Raw genomic sequence first — 12,684 nt, forward strand, 5'->3', positions numbered from 1 at the left:
GCTCTTCCATTAATAGCTTTAGTCAAGAGAAAAATCCAGCCGCTGATTGTTCAGTCACATAATGAATGTTGGCAGACTATGGGGGATTTGTAAAAATCTTCTTCATCATCGTCTTACCAAAAGCTTACTATCAATGTTAAATGTTTTGTTTATATTATATGGAGACTAAAATTAAATATCATAAAAAGGCAGAAAGGTAAAAAAAAAATAATAATCTAGGCATTAAGAAATACGATTCACAATTTCCAAAATGTGAAAAAAAAAAAAAAAAAAGATGACTCAGAGCAGAAGAGGAGGAAATAAATGGATTTAATCAAACTACTGAGTAGTCAAAAGAATCAATCAATTTAATGATGTGATTAAAGCAGACAATAACAATAGAGGAAATACAATAACACGGTTAAGGTTTTAAGTTTTAAGTATAAAAGAGGGCAACAAAAAGCATTTTAAAGTGAATCACACACGTCGGATCTAGAGCATTCAATGGATGTTCCACAATGTCAGTCAAGCAGATACGTCTGCTACGGCATTTAATAGTTTCAGTCTAGACATCAGAAAGATGATGCTGTCAAAATATCTACCCTTCACTTTGGCACAGACAGCTGTCAGCCAGCTGGTGGTCCACTGGATGTGAAATGCATGTGTTTGTGTCTGTGTGTGTGTGGCATTAGTGTGTGTGTGTGTGTGTGTGTGTGTGTGTGTGTGTGGCAGCCTCAATGCAGAGGATTCATAATAACATGTGAGCATGTGTAAGTATGCGTTTTCGACAGGCTCAGCAAGACTTAAGGGATAAAAAGAGGTAGTATAGAACAAATGGGAGACTGGTGGTAATGTTGACACGGGCCACTCGATATAAAGGACTTAATTGAATACAACAGTATTCTCAGCAGCATTATCCTGGGGCAAACACTAAAAAAATATAGCCCGTATATCAGCTCATTTCATTTGTGCCTTTGATTATTTCTCCCAAACACATTGCTGTCTTGCATGCCTTCAAAATATGACTACAATGTGATATGCACTCAGATGAAGGTTTGCTCAAAATAAAGGAAACTTTTGAAATTGTGTTGAACTGAACTTGACTCACCTGCTTCACACTCAAAGCGTTTATCACAACAACACAGGTGTTATTTCTCCAAATGCACGACAGCAAAAGAAAACAATGTTTCTTCAAACGCTCTCCTTGGATGAGTGTAACATCTTGCATGCGTGTCACAAAGATACTGAGATAGCACTGGGTGAATATGACCTCACAGGGGAACACCACCATCATCCTGGTACTGTAGTTAAAACAAATTCTGACACAAAATGAAACAAGGAAAGGTATCCAAACCATTTTGCCCCAAAGCAAATTCCTGATACTGTTCTTCTCCTCATGTTTCAATGAAAGGAAACAACACTTTTACTAATAAAATACTCATGCAGCATTTTATTTTTTTTCTAAGAGAGCAGTCTGTAGTGTTCTATTTATTCTATTATTTTGTCCATAGGCCTAAGCTTAGCTTGTTATAAATCTGCCCAGTAGCCACTTTTTCATTCTCTCATTTTAAACATGTTGAATGGTAATCTCTGTCCTAGTCATGCGGAGAAAACCATGGTACGTTTTGTGCTTTTAGTATCCTCATCCCTTTACACACATACATACATGCACACATACACAGCCTTAAGCTACAGATGATGCAGAGGAGAAACAGCAACCCACTGATATGTCGGGTTTAGCAACAAGTTCCTACCGTTTCTGCATAATTGGTGTCAGACTCCGATTCCCATACTGTCTGATGTGTGAGCAGCAGCCAGAGGCTACTCAACAATGTGCTGTGTGTGCGCGTGGATATACTGTACATAACCTACTTGACAAGTCCTGTCACAATGCCTGTGAAAGAAACAAACTTAAAGCAAACACATGCAGACAGGCACACCGGTACATATTCACGCAAATGTACACTGATAGGTATATTTGGAGGCTAGTTGGATTACAAGGCCACATATAGGCATCCATGGCAGGGAAACAGATGTAGTAACAGAGACACACATACATACAGTACACACATTAACCTCCTTATCGCTGCAAAGCAGCGCATCACATGTTTCCAACATTCATCATCTAAGACCTGGCATAAATACTAATCCTATTCTTCATACTCATTCCTCTGCTCACAGTTTTCTTGTTAATATTCACTGAAACACAGATAATACACTGCGATATACAGTGATCATTTAAAGCTAAATGAAAATAATAATATTGTTTAAAAAAAACAGCAATACATATGAGCTGTTAGAGGAGAGAGAAGAGAGCGCAAGTTAAAGCTGTTTATTTCTCAGTACTGTGGGCTTCACAGACAACCAATTAAAATTTCAAATTAGATGTTTTTTCTTGTGAAATCATATTTTAAATGCTGCTGAGATGAGTGGCACTTTGAATTGCACATTGTGAATATTGTGTATTATGCTACAAAACATGACAACCAAGCTGTTGACACAGAGAATAAAACACCAGAGTTGATAGTGTATTAAGAGAAAAGACACTCATTTCTTTTGTTTAGAGTTGCAAGAGCTTAAAGCTTGGACATATCGGTGTAAAATTACTCAGTGGATTTAATTCAAAGATGCGAGAGTAAAAGTGACTATTATTTAGCAACTACTGCTGAGGAGCACATGAGCAGGGCAGTTGACCATAAAATGCACCAGCAGAAGACGGCTGTTCTCCAGCTGCCAAACCTTTTGCAGATGCCACATACTGTTTTTTTTTTGTTTTTCTATTTTGATAATCCGTTGAATTAAATCAGCAGAAATACATCAAATTCAGGCTAAAAATGTTAAATCTTTTCTGCAAAGATCATGTGAACTAGTTACATATTTAGAGTTACATTATCTGCAGTTGTCCAGAACCCAGTTATGTATCTGTGTGTACATATGATGGAGGACAAAGCTGGAAAAGAATGTGTCTTGATGAATAAAGTAAGAACAAATTATTTAATATTGTGGTAGTAAAGTGACACTTTGAATGAATAAAAAGAAAAAAAAGTGTTTGATATTCTCTAGTGTTCATTTCCAAACGTCTCATACAAAGATGAATAGTCAATATGTGCACAATTTCTCACATAAATCTAATACCAGTCCTGAATTTTAGTGATAGTTACAGTGGTGACCTACTTTTCACCCACTACTATCGTGGCTAGCCCTTTCACTTCCAGTGACCAAAGATTATGCTCAAAGTCTTCCATCCCTGTCATGTGAGCGCCTCAGGCAGTCGGCATGCTTGTTATGCAAATGCTGTTATGAAACCCTTAGGTACCATGATCCTTTTACCTATGCTCCACCTCTCCATACCCTAGACAGGACATGCTGAGGTGTTTGCACAACAGTTGCCAGCATGAGTAAAACAAAAGTGTATATGTGTACCTGCGTGTGCCTTCATGCATCAATGTGCATAAGTATATACAGCATGTGTGTGTGTGTCACTGAAGATGTGAGTGAGTGGAAAAGATGGTTCTGGGGATTTGCATGAGCAATGTCAGAATGAAGCACCGGTCACGTGTTGGACCGGCGCTCGTGTGCTGACGGCTTTCACGTTCTAATGCAACCTTCAGGACTGTCAGACACTGAATGGCATCGTGCTCCATTTCCAGATTTATGTGTTAAAAGGAAGATGGAGAGGTGGGTGGAAAAGGAAGAGGTACGTTGAAGGAAAGCAGGAGGTGAGGGAGGGAACAAAAACAAGACCAACGTTAATCATTGCTGGGCTGCTGGAAGAAGAGGATGATGGCGGGAGGATAAGAGGTTGATGGAGAGCAGAGGAAGCTCTGAAGGATGGAGGGATTTGTGCTTAGCGGTCCAATGGATAGGATGGACGTGGGCTGCATGTTAGGATAATTGGTTCCTTTTATACAAGATCTAAATAGCCTATCTCTCCTTGTCACTTCCTGGGAGTGAAGGCTGGGGGGTGGGATAAGGAGATAGTGAAAAAGAGAAGATGGTCAGACGATAAGAGAGATCCAGAGAGTATGAAAGAAAAGATATTGATAGCGGCATGTAAAACCCTCTCTGTCTTGGTAGAACACATGCAGGGCATGCAGACTACACTTTTCTTTTCAATGATCCAATCCTCCTGGTCATCTGTAATTATTTTTCTTACTCTTACTCCAAACCTGCTTTTAAAATGTGTGTGTGAGCACACAGCTAGTCATCCTGAGTTGTTCACTGCAGAGGAGCTAGGAAGAGAAGTGTTAGCTGCTGGTTGGGAAAGTCCATTATGAGGGACGAATAAAACGACAGGCTGAGAGAAGCGGAATCACTGCAGGTCTCACCAAGGAAAAGGAAATTTTGGTCTCCGTGTGTGGTTAACATTTTGTGGAATCGTAGGAAGCCATGTTTTGAAGTTTACAGCTAAGGGCTCTCCTTTACACTTGTCCTCTTCTTAACAAGATAAAATAGCTCCAGCAAGTGTCAGAGGAATCGCCGTGAGGAGATGGAAGAAGAGAGGCCTGGAAAAGATTTCTCAGGTCTTTTTTTATTCTGCCTTAATTATTTTGTATTCATATGAGAGAAATAGAGAGAGAACCAGAGAGCAGAGACTTTCTCATATGAATACAAAACAGTCTTGCTGCAATCACAAGTCCTGTGGGGAGTCTTCACAGTGCGTGTATGTGTGCCTGAAGATGATAAATAAGTAAGTATGCAGGGGTTTACAGGGGTGTGTGTGTGTGTGTGAGGGAAGGAACAAGAAGAGAGATGTAGAGAAAACATACGCTACCAACTGTCTGCTTTCTCACAGCTAATTGAGATTGTGTGTGTAAAAGCAATGTCACACTGAGAGCTACCATCATCAATATGTGTGGATGTGGCCTCCGTGGGACTGTCCCTGTGGGATCATCCTTCAACGCTGAGATACAGCCACACCACAGGCTTTGAAAAAACTCAAACTCTCAAACACATCAGACAGCATGAACAACACATGGGAGGTGACACCCTAACCGAGTTGTGGTCACAGAGAGCTTTGTCCAGTTCATGTACTGCAAGGCACATGATGTAATAACATGTAAGCAGCGTTATCGCGCAGATGAAAGAAGAGTTAACGAGTATTTTTTAGGCAGGAAAAGGTGTGAAATTGGGAAATGAATCAGTGAGATAAAACTAGAGGTTAAAGAACACACACACAGACACACATCATTGTGCTAGCCTATCCTTACCCTCACCTGTCTCTAACTTCAACCTACTTCCAAAATCCAAGTTCACAATTTTAAAATACATCCTTAAAAAGGACGGACACGCACACACACTCAAACACACACCGGGAACAACCTGGAAATGCGTAATAATAAAACACAGTTTTGGGCTGTGCAGACCCAGTGAAATATATGTGCATATTTAATTGAGACTGAGGGGCACTATTTCTGTCATACAGCATGACATATGGAGGATGCATTGCATTTGAAAGGTGGTATATGTAGCTCCTTAAAGGCAAAAATCCACCCGATAAAATTACATACAGTATGCTGTTTTTTAAAAATACTTTAGAGCTAAGATTTCATCATATTTGAATAAAGTCTGTCCTTCAGCTGAACAGTGCAGACAGTCCTGATGAACTTACAGTTACAGCCGCCTCGATTTTCCCCACCCATCCCACTGCCAGCCACTTCCCAGTCGGTTTCCAGCCACTGAGCATCCCCCTTTATCTGACTACATTTATTTTAAAGCTTTTGTTAGTTTAGTTAGCGTTAGCCCTGCTGGTTACTTTACTTAGTTTATTTATATTTTTTATCAATAATCTAAAGCTGTAGTGAGGTTATATCATTATAGGTTTAGCCACCCAGCAGTATATACAGTTATTAAAATTAGTTCATCCTTTACCTGCTGCAGCCCTAAAGTTATGAACATGAACGAGCAAAAACCATTGTTTATTTAGTGTGTTCAAGCACATGAAATCAGTCGATGAAGATCTTTCTCTTCTGATTAAAATGTTTCTCTCTGATGCAGCCCAGTGGCTCAGTTGGTAGAGCGTGCGACCCATAGACAGACACCCTGCAGATGCCCAGGGTACGAGCCTGACCCGTGGTCTCTTGCTACGTGTCATCATCCTGTCTCCCATCATCTCTCGGAGTTTAGAGAACGTGCATGGCGACTCTCACTCTGGAGATCTGTCTGAGCTCTTTGTGTCTGTGGACGCACGCTGACAAAATTCTCCAGTTGTTTCAACAGCCCTGCAACCGCCAGATGAATGTGGGGGGCTGGGAGACCTGTTGGGATGTCCATTGAATAAGAACAAAGAGATGACCTGTAATGCTAACGATGTGTTTGGCCTCTGTCACCTCCCAAGATATGCAGAGGATGTTTGCGACCACACTTTTATTAACTGATTGCATCTCTTATCATCCGCCATTGCATGAGGAATTTCTGATAAAAAATATCAGAAAAATTATACAGTGCAAAGACAATCATTTCTGCTGAAAATGTGTCACCTAACCGTGAAATAGTTCATGTGTCTTGTAACCACCCACACCTAGTGAAATATTCAAACGAAATACTTAAAATACAAATATGATCATGGACCAAGCATATTTCAAGATTATCTACCATATCATGAGGTCTTCAATATTATGTCTCAGCTTTTTGTTTTTCAACAGTACTGCATGGAAGTGAAAGTAATAGGGCTGGGGAATTAATGATTGAACAACAACGCGACAAGCTACTATAGTATAAGAGTCAAAAAAGTTTTTTTTTTCTTGTATACACTATAATAGTTTGTCCCAGTACCACTGCAGACACTGTTAGCGCAGTCAGCCGCTCAGACGAGTGCTGCACACACAATGTTTTCCTTCCTGTTAAATCATTAATTCCCCAGCCATATTGCATTCACTTTCATACAGAACTGTTGAAAAACAGAAAGCTGAAGCATAATATTGATGACCTCATGATATGGTAGCCTAATAATCAGTAAATATGCTCTGTGTGGGAATCACACTCTCTCACACACATCAAATACTGTATGCCTATGATAAAGTAAGAACAGCTGATTTCACGCTGAAGTAATGCTTCAGCTTCCATCATCACTGATCCGCCTGGTGCATAGATAAACCATTGCAACTGGTTTCCACACATGGAGCTAAGGGGCGTTACGATTCCCCATGTTCACTACATCATCGCAGGGGATCTCACCCACCACTGACTGATTAGGTCCCCAACACGGAGGAACGGGAAGTTTTAAGAGGCGTCATTTGTATCAAGATATAAATCCCAGAGTTGCCCTGAAAACAGTGAACAAAGAACAACAACAAAGACACTATGACATTAAAGACCTTTTTTGTGATTCCACTCTCAAGAAAGAGTTGTCACTGGGTGAAGAGATCAACTTTACTGTCGAAATTCGCTGAGAATTTGGTTTGACTGTAAACTTTGTAAGTTGGGATGTGCACATTAGTCGACAAGGCCATTAAATGTTTCTTCTCCCCCTTGTCAGCACAAGAAATACTTGTCCATTTTTGTGATTTTATCAATTTACACATTTATATTATATATTACCATAATCTGCACTGAAATATTGTTATAACCAGGCATTTTATTTTCGATTTTCAGTTATTTGGATTGTGCTTTGAGAAAATGTTATTTGTCAGCTTCTATTTAGTGAGTTGTTGTCATGTTAGTGCCACACATTTCAGCTGCATTTAAAGTACACTTGTACAGTACAGTTATTGAATAATGTGATTAACGGTATTAAATAGTTTGTTTATACACAATGTTTTTCAAACTATGTTTAACCTCATAGATTAAACGGTGCTCAATGTTGCCTGTTTTCTGGTTATTTTCTTACTTTTAGACTAGTCGAGTAACTTTAAACTTCTGTTTAAATGTCGTTGGAAACGTCCGTAGCACTGTGTGATCTTCAATGGAATGTATTTATATACAGTATGTTGTGATATAACAGTACAACATAAGTACGAGAAAGACAAGATAGAAGTAACAGTAACCCCCATGAAGGACATACTGTACTATAGACTGTAGAGTTCAACCTTGGGCCAGATTACAGTGGCCTCCCCACTCTTTGCACATTGTGACAGTCCATTGATGGCTTGTGACAACAGTTAAAACTGCAGTCCAGTGTTGTAACCCACACACTCTCCAATTAAAGGGCATGCTTCTTACTAAATACAATTTTTTAGATGAATACTTATGGCTTCATTGCTCAGTGTACCATGTGGCCTACATCTCTCCTTTGATCTCCGGAGCAGTACCCAGTGAATGTTCCATCGGTGAAATGGCTCATTGCCTCCCTTATCATCTCTATTCCTTTTACATTGTTATTATCTCTTTACGTCTGTATTCCACTCTCTGCCTCCCACCTATACTCTCCATCAATATCTTTCGGCAAACCAGTCTGTGGCTTTTCAGATGTCTACTGTCACTCGGCACAGCTCCTGGTCTCTCTCACAATCTCAGTACGGTTTGATTAGTGTGCTACCTTCAGCTACATCATTTGATATACAAGGAATCCCTGGGCTAATGCATTGCAAATTCTCCTCAATAATGAATTGCGTGGGTAGGATCAAAGGCATGGATATGGAGCATACCTTGCAGAGGAATGGCGGGGACCCAGAGGTAGTGAAGGCGCTAATGAACCTAAACTAGCAATCATGAGGGACCTGAGAATGTCAGATGTGCATGCTAAGGGACAGCATGTACTGGCAAATAGATTCATCCTGACAACAGCACAGAACTTTATGATATCACACAAAATGATAAGGCGCATTGAACAAAAAAACTACACAGTGCAGTTTGAAAGTATTAGGGCATGTTTTAATTGCTTTGGATTTACTCCAGCATGTTGGATTTGAAGTGAAACACTGACCAAACTGAAGTTAATAAGTGCCTGAAACAAGCAACAACAGGCCGTCCTACAAGTCTGACAAAGCATACCCAGGGTTCATATACTTCTGCTGACATCTGTAGACATAAACCACACAATAATATGATTACTTTTTTATTATGTTAATATTGAATTGTGAAAGTACTTGCTGTCTCTTAAGTATGGTGAACTATGTTTATAGAACATTAAAATGTTACAATGTCTTTTAAATTAATTAATTTAAAGACGCAGTATCTTGGTCCTTTTATTTAAATTCCATTGTACGGGAGTACAGAGCAACACAACTAAGACGTACACATATAGTATAGTATAGTATAGTATAGTATACGTAAATGTTCCATTATGATGAGCATGTGATTTTCTCGAAAGTTAATCCAATTTATGCGAAGAGAGAGATTACAGCCGTCCTACTTAAACCATCAATTGTGTTCTCTGCCTCTTCCACATGTTCCTATATCTACACATATATTTATGGATTTAACAGTATTCTCCTTGAATAGCACAGTTCCTTCAAGTATCTGGGCTTACAAGATTATTACATTAGTTTACATTGCTGCTTCATGACAGTGCATGAACACAGTATATTCTGTTACTATATTCTATTGCACTTTACTTGTGCCATGCTTAATGGTGATCCATTTTAATGCTGCCAAAACATGGAATTTATCATAAGCATGCTGATATATGACAGACAGTGGTCTTAACGTGCCTGCAGTCCTAAGTAGCTTGATGGATAGAGAACAACACTGACACTACCAGGGTAAAGAATTCCATATCTACAAGGACACCATCTCAGCACATGCGATGCTGCAATGTGGTTTAAAGAATTCAGCAAAGCCTCGCCTTACATATATAAGCAGGTCTAACAGCTAGGCTTCGGATTATTTGCGTCATTCTGGGTGAGAGTAGGTGAGGTAAAGAAAAGCTAGGGCTTTCATTAACAATTATTTCTAATCAATATGTAATTAAATAATTGGCTGTTTGCCTCAACTGCATTTCATGCAAAATCTAGTAACACTGGCAAAATAAGGGGGCTGTAATAGCCAAACATCTCTGTTATCTTCTCTGCAAGGTACAGAGCACATACACAAACCAACATTTGCATACTTGAATGTACTATTTGCATTAATATATGTATAAATAAAAGTATGCACCCATGAATGCATGCAGAGATCTTTGTAGGCGGTGGAAGCTGAAGTAGGCAGCTTGGACAGAAAATATTGTTCGGTACAAAATATGTCAGAGGAAATAAATACAGAATAGTGCAAGAGAATAACCTTAAATAGTTTAAATTGTCCAGTTATTGTCCAGCTATCACTGAGTATTCATCACCTGATTTTGCCTGAAAGTAAAGCCCAGAACACACAACATATAAAAGCCAAAATTAACTGAAAACTCTTGACTTTCTTTGGTGTAGTCTCAAATCTGGAGGCTCTGAGGTGGCATTTCACCTTGTCCAGTACTAACTCAACTATTGGCCAATAGCAGCTCACTGAAGATTGATTACACAGCAGCCCGTGAAAGTGATAAATACCACTGCAAAAAGGGTGGCTAAATTGAGAGTATATTGAAAGGTGGTAGATTGAAAGAAAGCCTGGAAAAGGACAATGTAATCAGAAAACTAGAAAGCATGAAAAAAGGAAACAAAGAGTGTTGTTCAGACCTGATGGTGCTTCCAGGGGCAGCCTCAATAGTCCACATACAGTGCAGGTTGTGTTCATATGGAGCAGGGTAGCCTGGAGACAGGATACGACCAGAAGGCTCTTCCTTGATGGTGCCCCCACACTCGGCTGGAAGGAGGAGAGAAGACAGAACAATGGGAGGATTAAAGAGGTGAACAATGAACAGGAGTACAAGAATAAAATAAGTACAAGCTCATCGACATTCTGAAAGTCAAATTAATAAAAGAATACAGCAAGGTTAGCATACTTAACATACCAGAAACTGCATCATCCCACTTCCAGTAAAGTGCATCACATCAGTTTCCTCTCATCATTATTAATTATTGACATAGCAGTCGTATGCTCAAATGTGATGTGCTTCATCATCTTGTTTGCAATTTGAATGATGGGAGGGAGAGCAGCCAACTCAATATACTCAATGTGGATCTCTTTGGCTCAGCGAAAGCAATCCACCATCCCAACCAATGATCTCATCCTGTTGCCTTTGAAAGTTGATGGACTTGTTGACGGACTTGTTGACTGAACAACATTCAATATATTAGACAAGTTCTGGGAAACTTATGAAGATGACGTTTTGACTGATATGGCAAGATATTTTAGTTTATTTCAAGGTATCAATCACAAAAGAAATATACTGTATGTGTTTACCATACAGCCAATCTAAGCACCTACTGGGCTACCAAGAGAGTGGATGACTCGTCATGAATCACTTCTTCATCAGAGGAATGTCATTGAGTCCACTAGTAGCAGTAGTAGTAGTAGTAGTAGTAGTAGTAGTAGTAGTAGTAGGACCCGACATAAGCCCAGTCTCTCAAAACATTGACAGCAACACAAACACACATCAGTGGAACTACAAAGCAAAATCAGAGGCCAAAACATTTTGTCAAAACAGAGGGAAGAACAGTTTCTTTTCAGCCTCAAGTAATGAATTGCCACCAGAAACGCACTGTGACTGAAAAGCAATTTTCAACCCCCCCCCCCACCCCCCTTTCAATTACCAACCCCTACCCTTATCCAAAAAGTAAAAAAAAAAAAAAAAAAAGTTCTCCAACAACATCAGACTTGAAGTGTTTTTGTTCACATTTTTGAGGTCATCTCAGCTGACAAGAGGAGGGTTAAAAGTGTTCTTGTTTCTTTTCCTTCCCCTGAGAGGAAAATGGATCCTTCAAACAGAAGGGAAATGGAGGAATCACACTGATGATGATGGCGATGACTGTGAGATCCAGGCCCTGTACTGAAATACAGCAATGATGACAGACACAAAATAACAGACAGGCAGGCTAGAAGGAAGTAAGGATCTTATTTAACATAATCCAGCAACCACACATAGAGGGAAACAGAGACACTTATTATTTAATAATTATTAGGGGTGTCACGATTCTCCAAATCCTCGATTCGATTCAATTTTCGATTCGATTCTCGATTTTTACATTTATTTTTTTTAAAGCACAGGTTGCTATGCCATTTTTAAACTAGACTTTTATGCAATATAATATCTGACCTTTGTTCGCAATGTACCACACTACAGTGTCAAATTTAAAACATTTATTAACAGCATAATGTAACAATAACTTATATCTTCAGTCAATTGGAAACTTAAACAAAATAACCTGCCATCTAGTTTCTCTTTTGTAACTGCAGTCTTCTTCACAGAAGATGACATTCAAGTTCACAACAAAACAAACAAAAAAATAAAAACAGCCATGTCCATAGTCTTCTCTGAACAATTAAGTGTCTTAACACACTATTTCCGAACAGTTGGACATATACAAGGTGCGTAAGGTGTGAGTGGGCGAGCGAGAGTGAGGGAGCGTGCGTACGTGCGGACAGTGAATGAATGGGAGAGGAAGGAGAAGCGAAAGGAGTAGCAGTAGTAGTGACAGCAATAAAGTGTACAATATAGACTGCAGTTTGGCTGTGAATAAAGGTGACGGCTCCTCAAGGTACAGCAAAGCTCCCTGGTATTATTTCCCGACCAGCTTAACACGTGAAAGGGGGTTCACCGCGAAGGTAAACAAAAACTTCGGCCCTGGAGGAACTCATCTCCCCTGTGCTTCCCGACCACGGCCCGGGAGCCGAACAGGAATGGTGTAACACCATGCTATCGTTTGACTGGCTGTAGCTAATAGCTACTGGCTTAGC

The 12,684-nt window shown here is 39.6% G+C and overlaps 1 protein-coding gene across 1 annotated transcript in view; it reads right to left on the bottom strand.

The window, feature by feature from the left end:
* csmd2 (CUB and Sushi multiple domains 2) overlaps positions 1-12,684 on the bottom strand; it is a 241,593-nt gene that overhangs the window by 71,233 nt on the left and 157,676 nt on the right. Inside the window, exon 26 of the mRNA XM_073463092.1 lies at positions 10,524-10,650. Within this exon, the coding sequence (XP_073319193.1) occupies positions 10,524-10,650 (127 nt within the window). The remainder of the gene's footprint in view (positions 1-10,523; positions 10,651-12,684) is intronic.

Source organism: Pagrus major, chromosome 3, assembly GCF_040436345.1.
Source record: "Pagrus major chromosome 3, Pma_NU_1.0".
NCBI classification, from domain to species: Eukaryota; Metazoa; Chordata; class Actinopteri; order Spariformes; family Sparidae; genus Pagrus; species Pagrus major.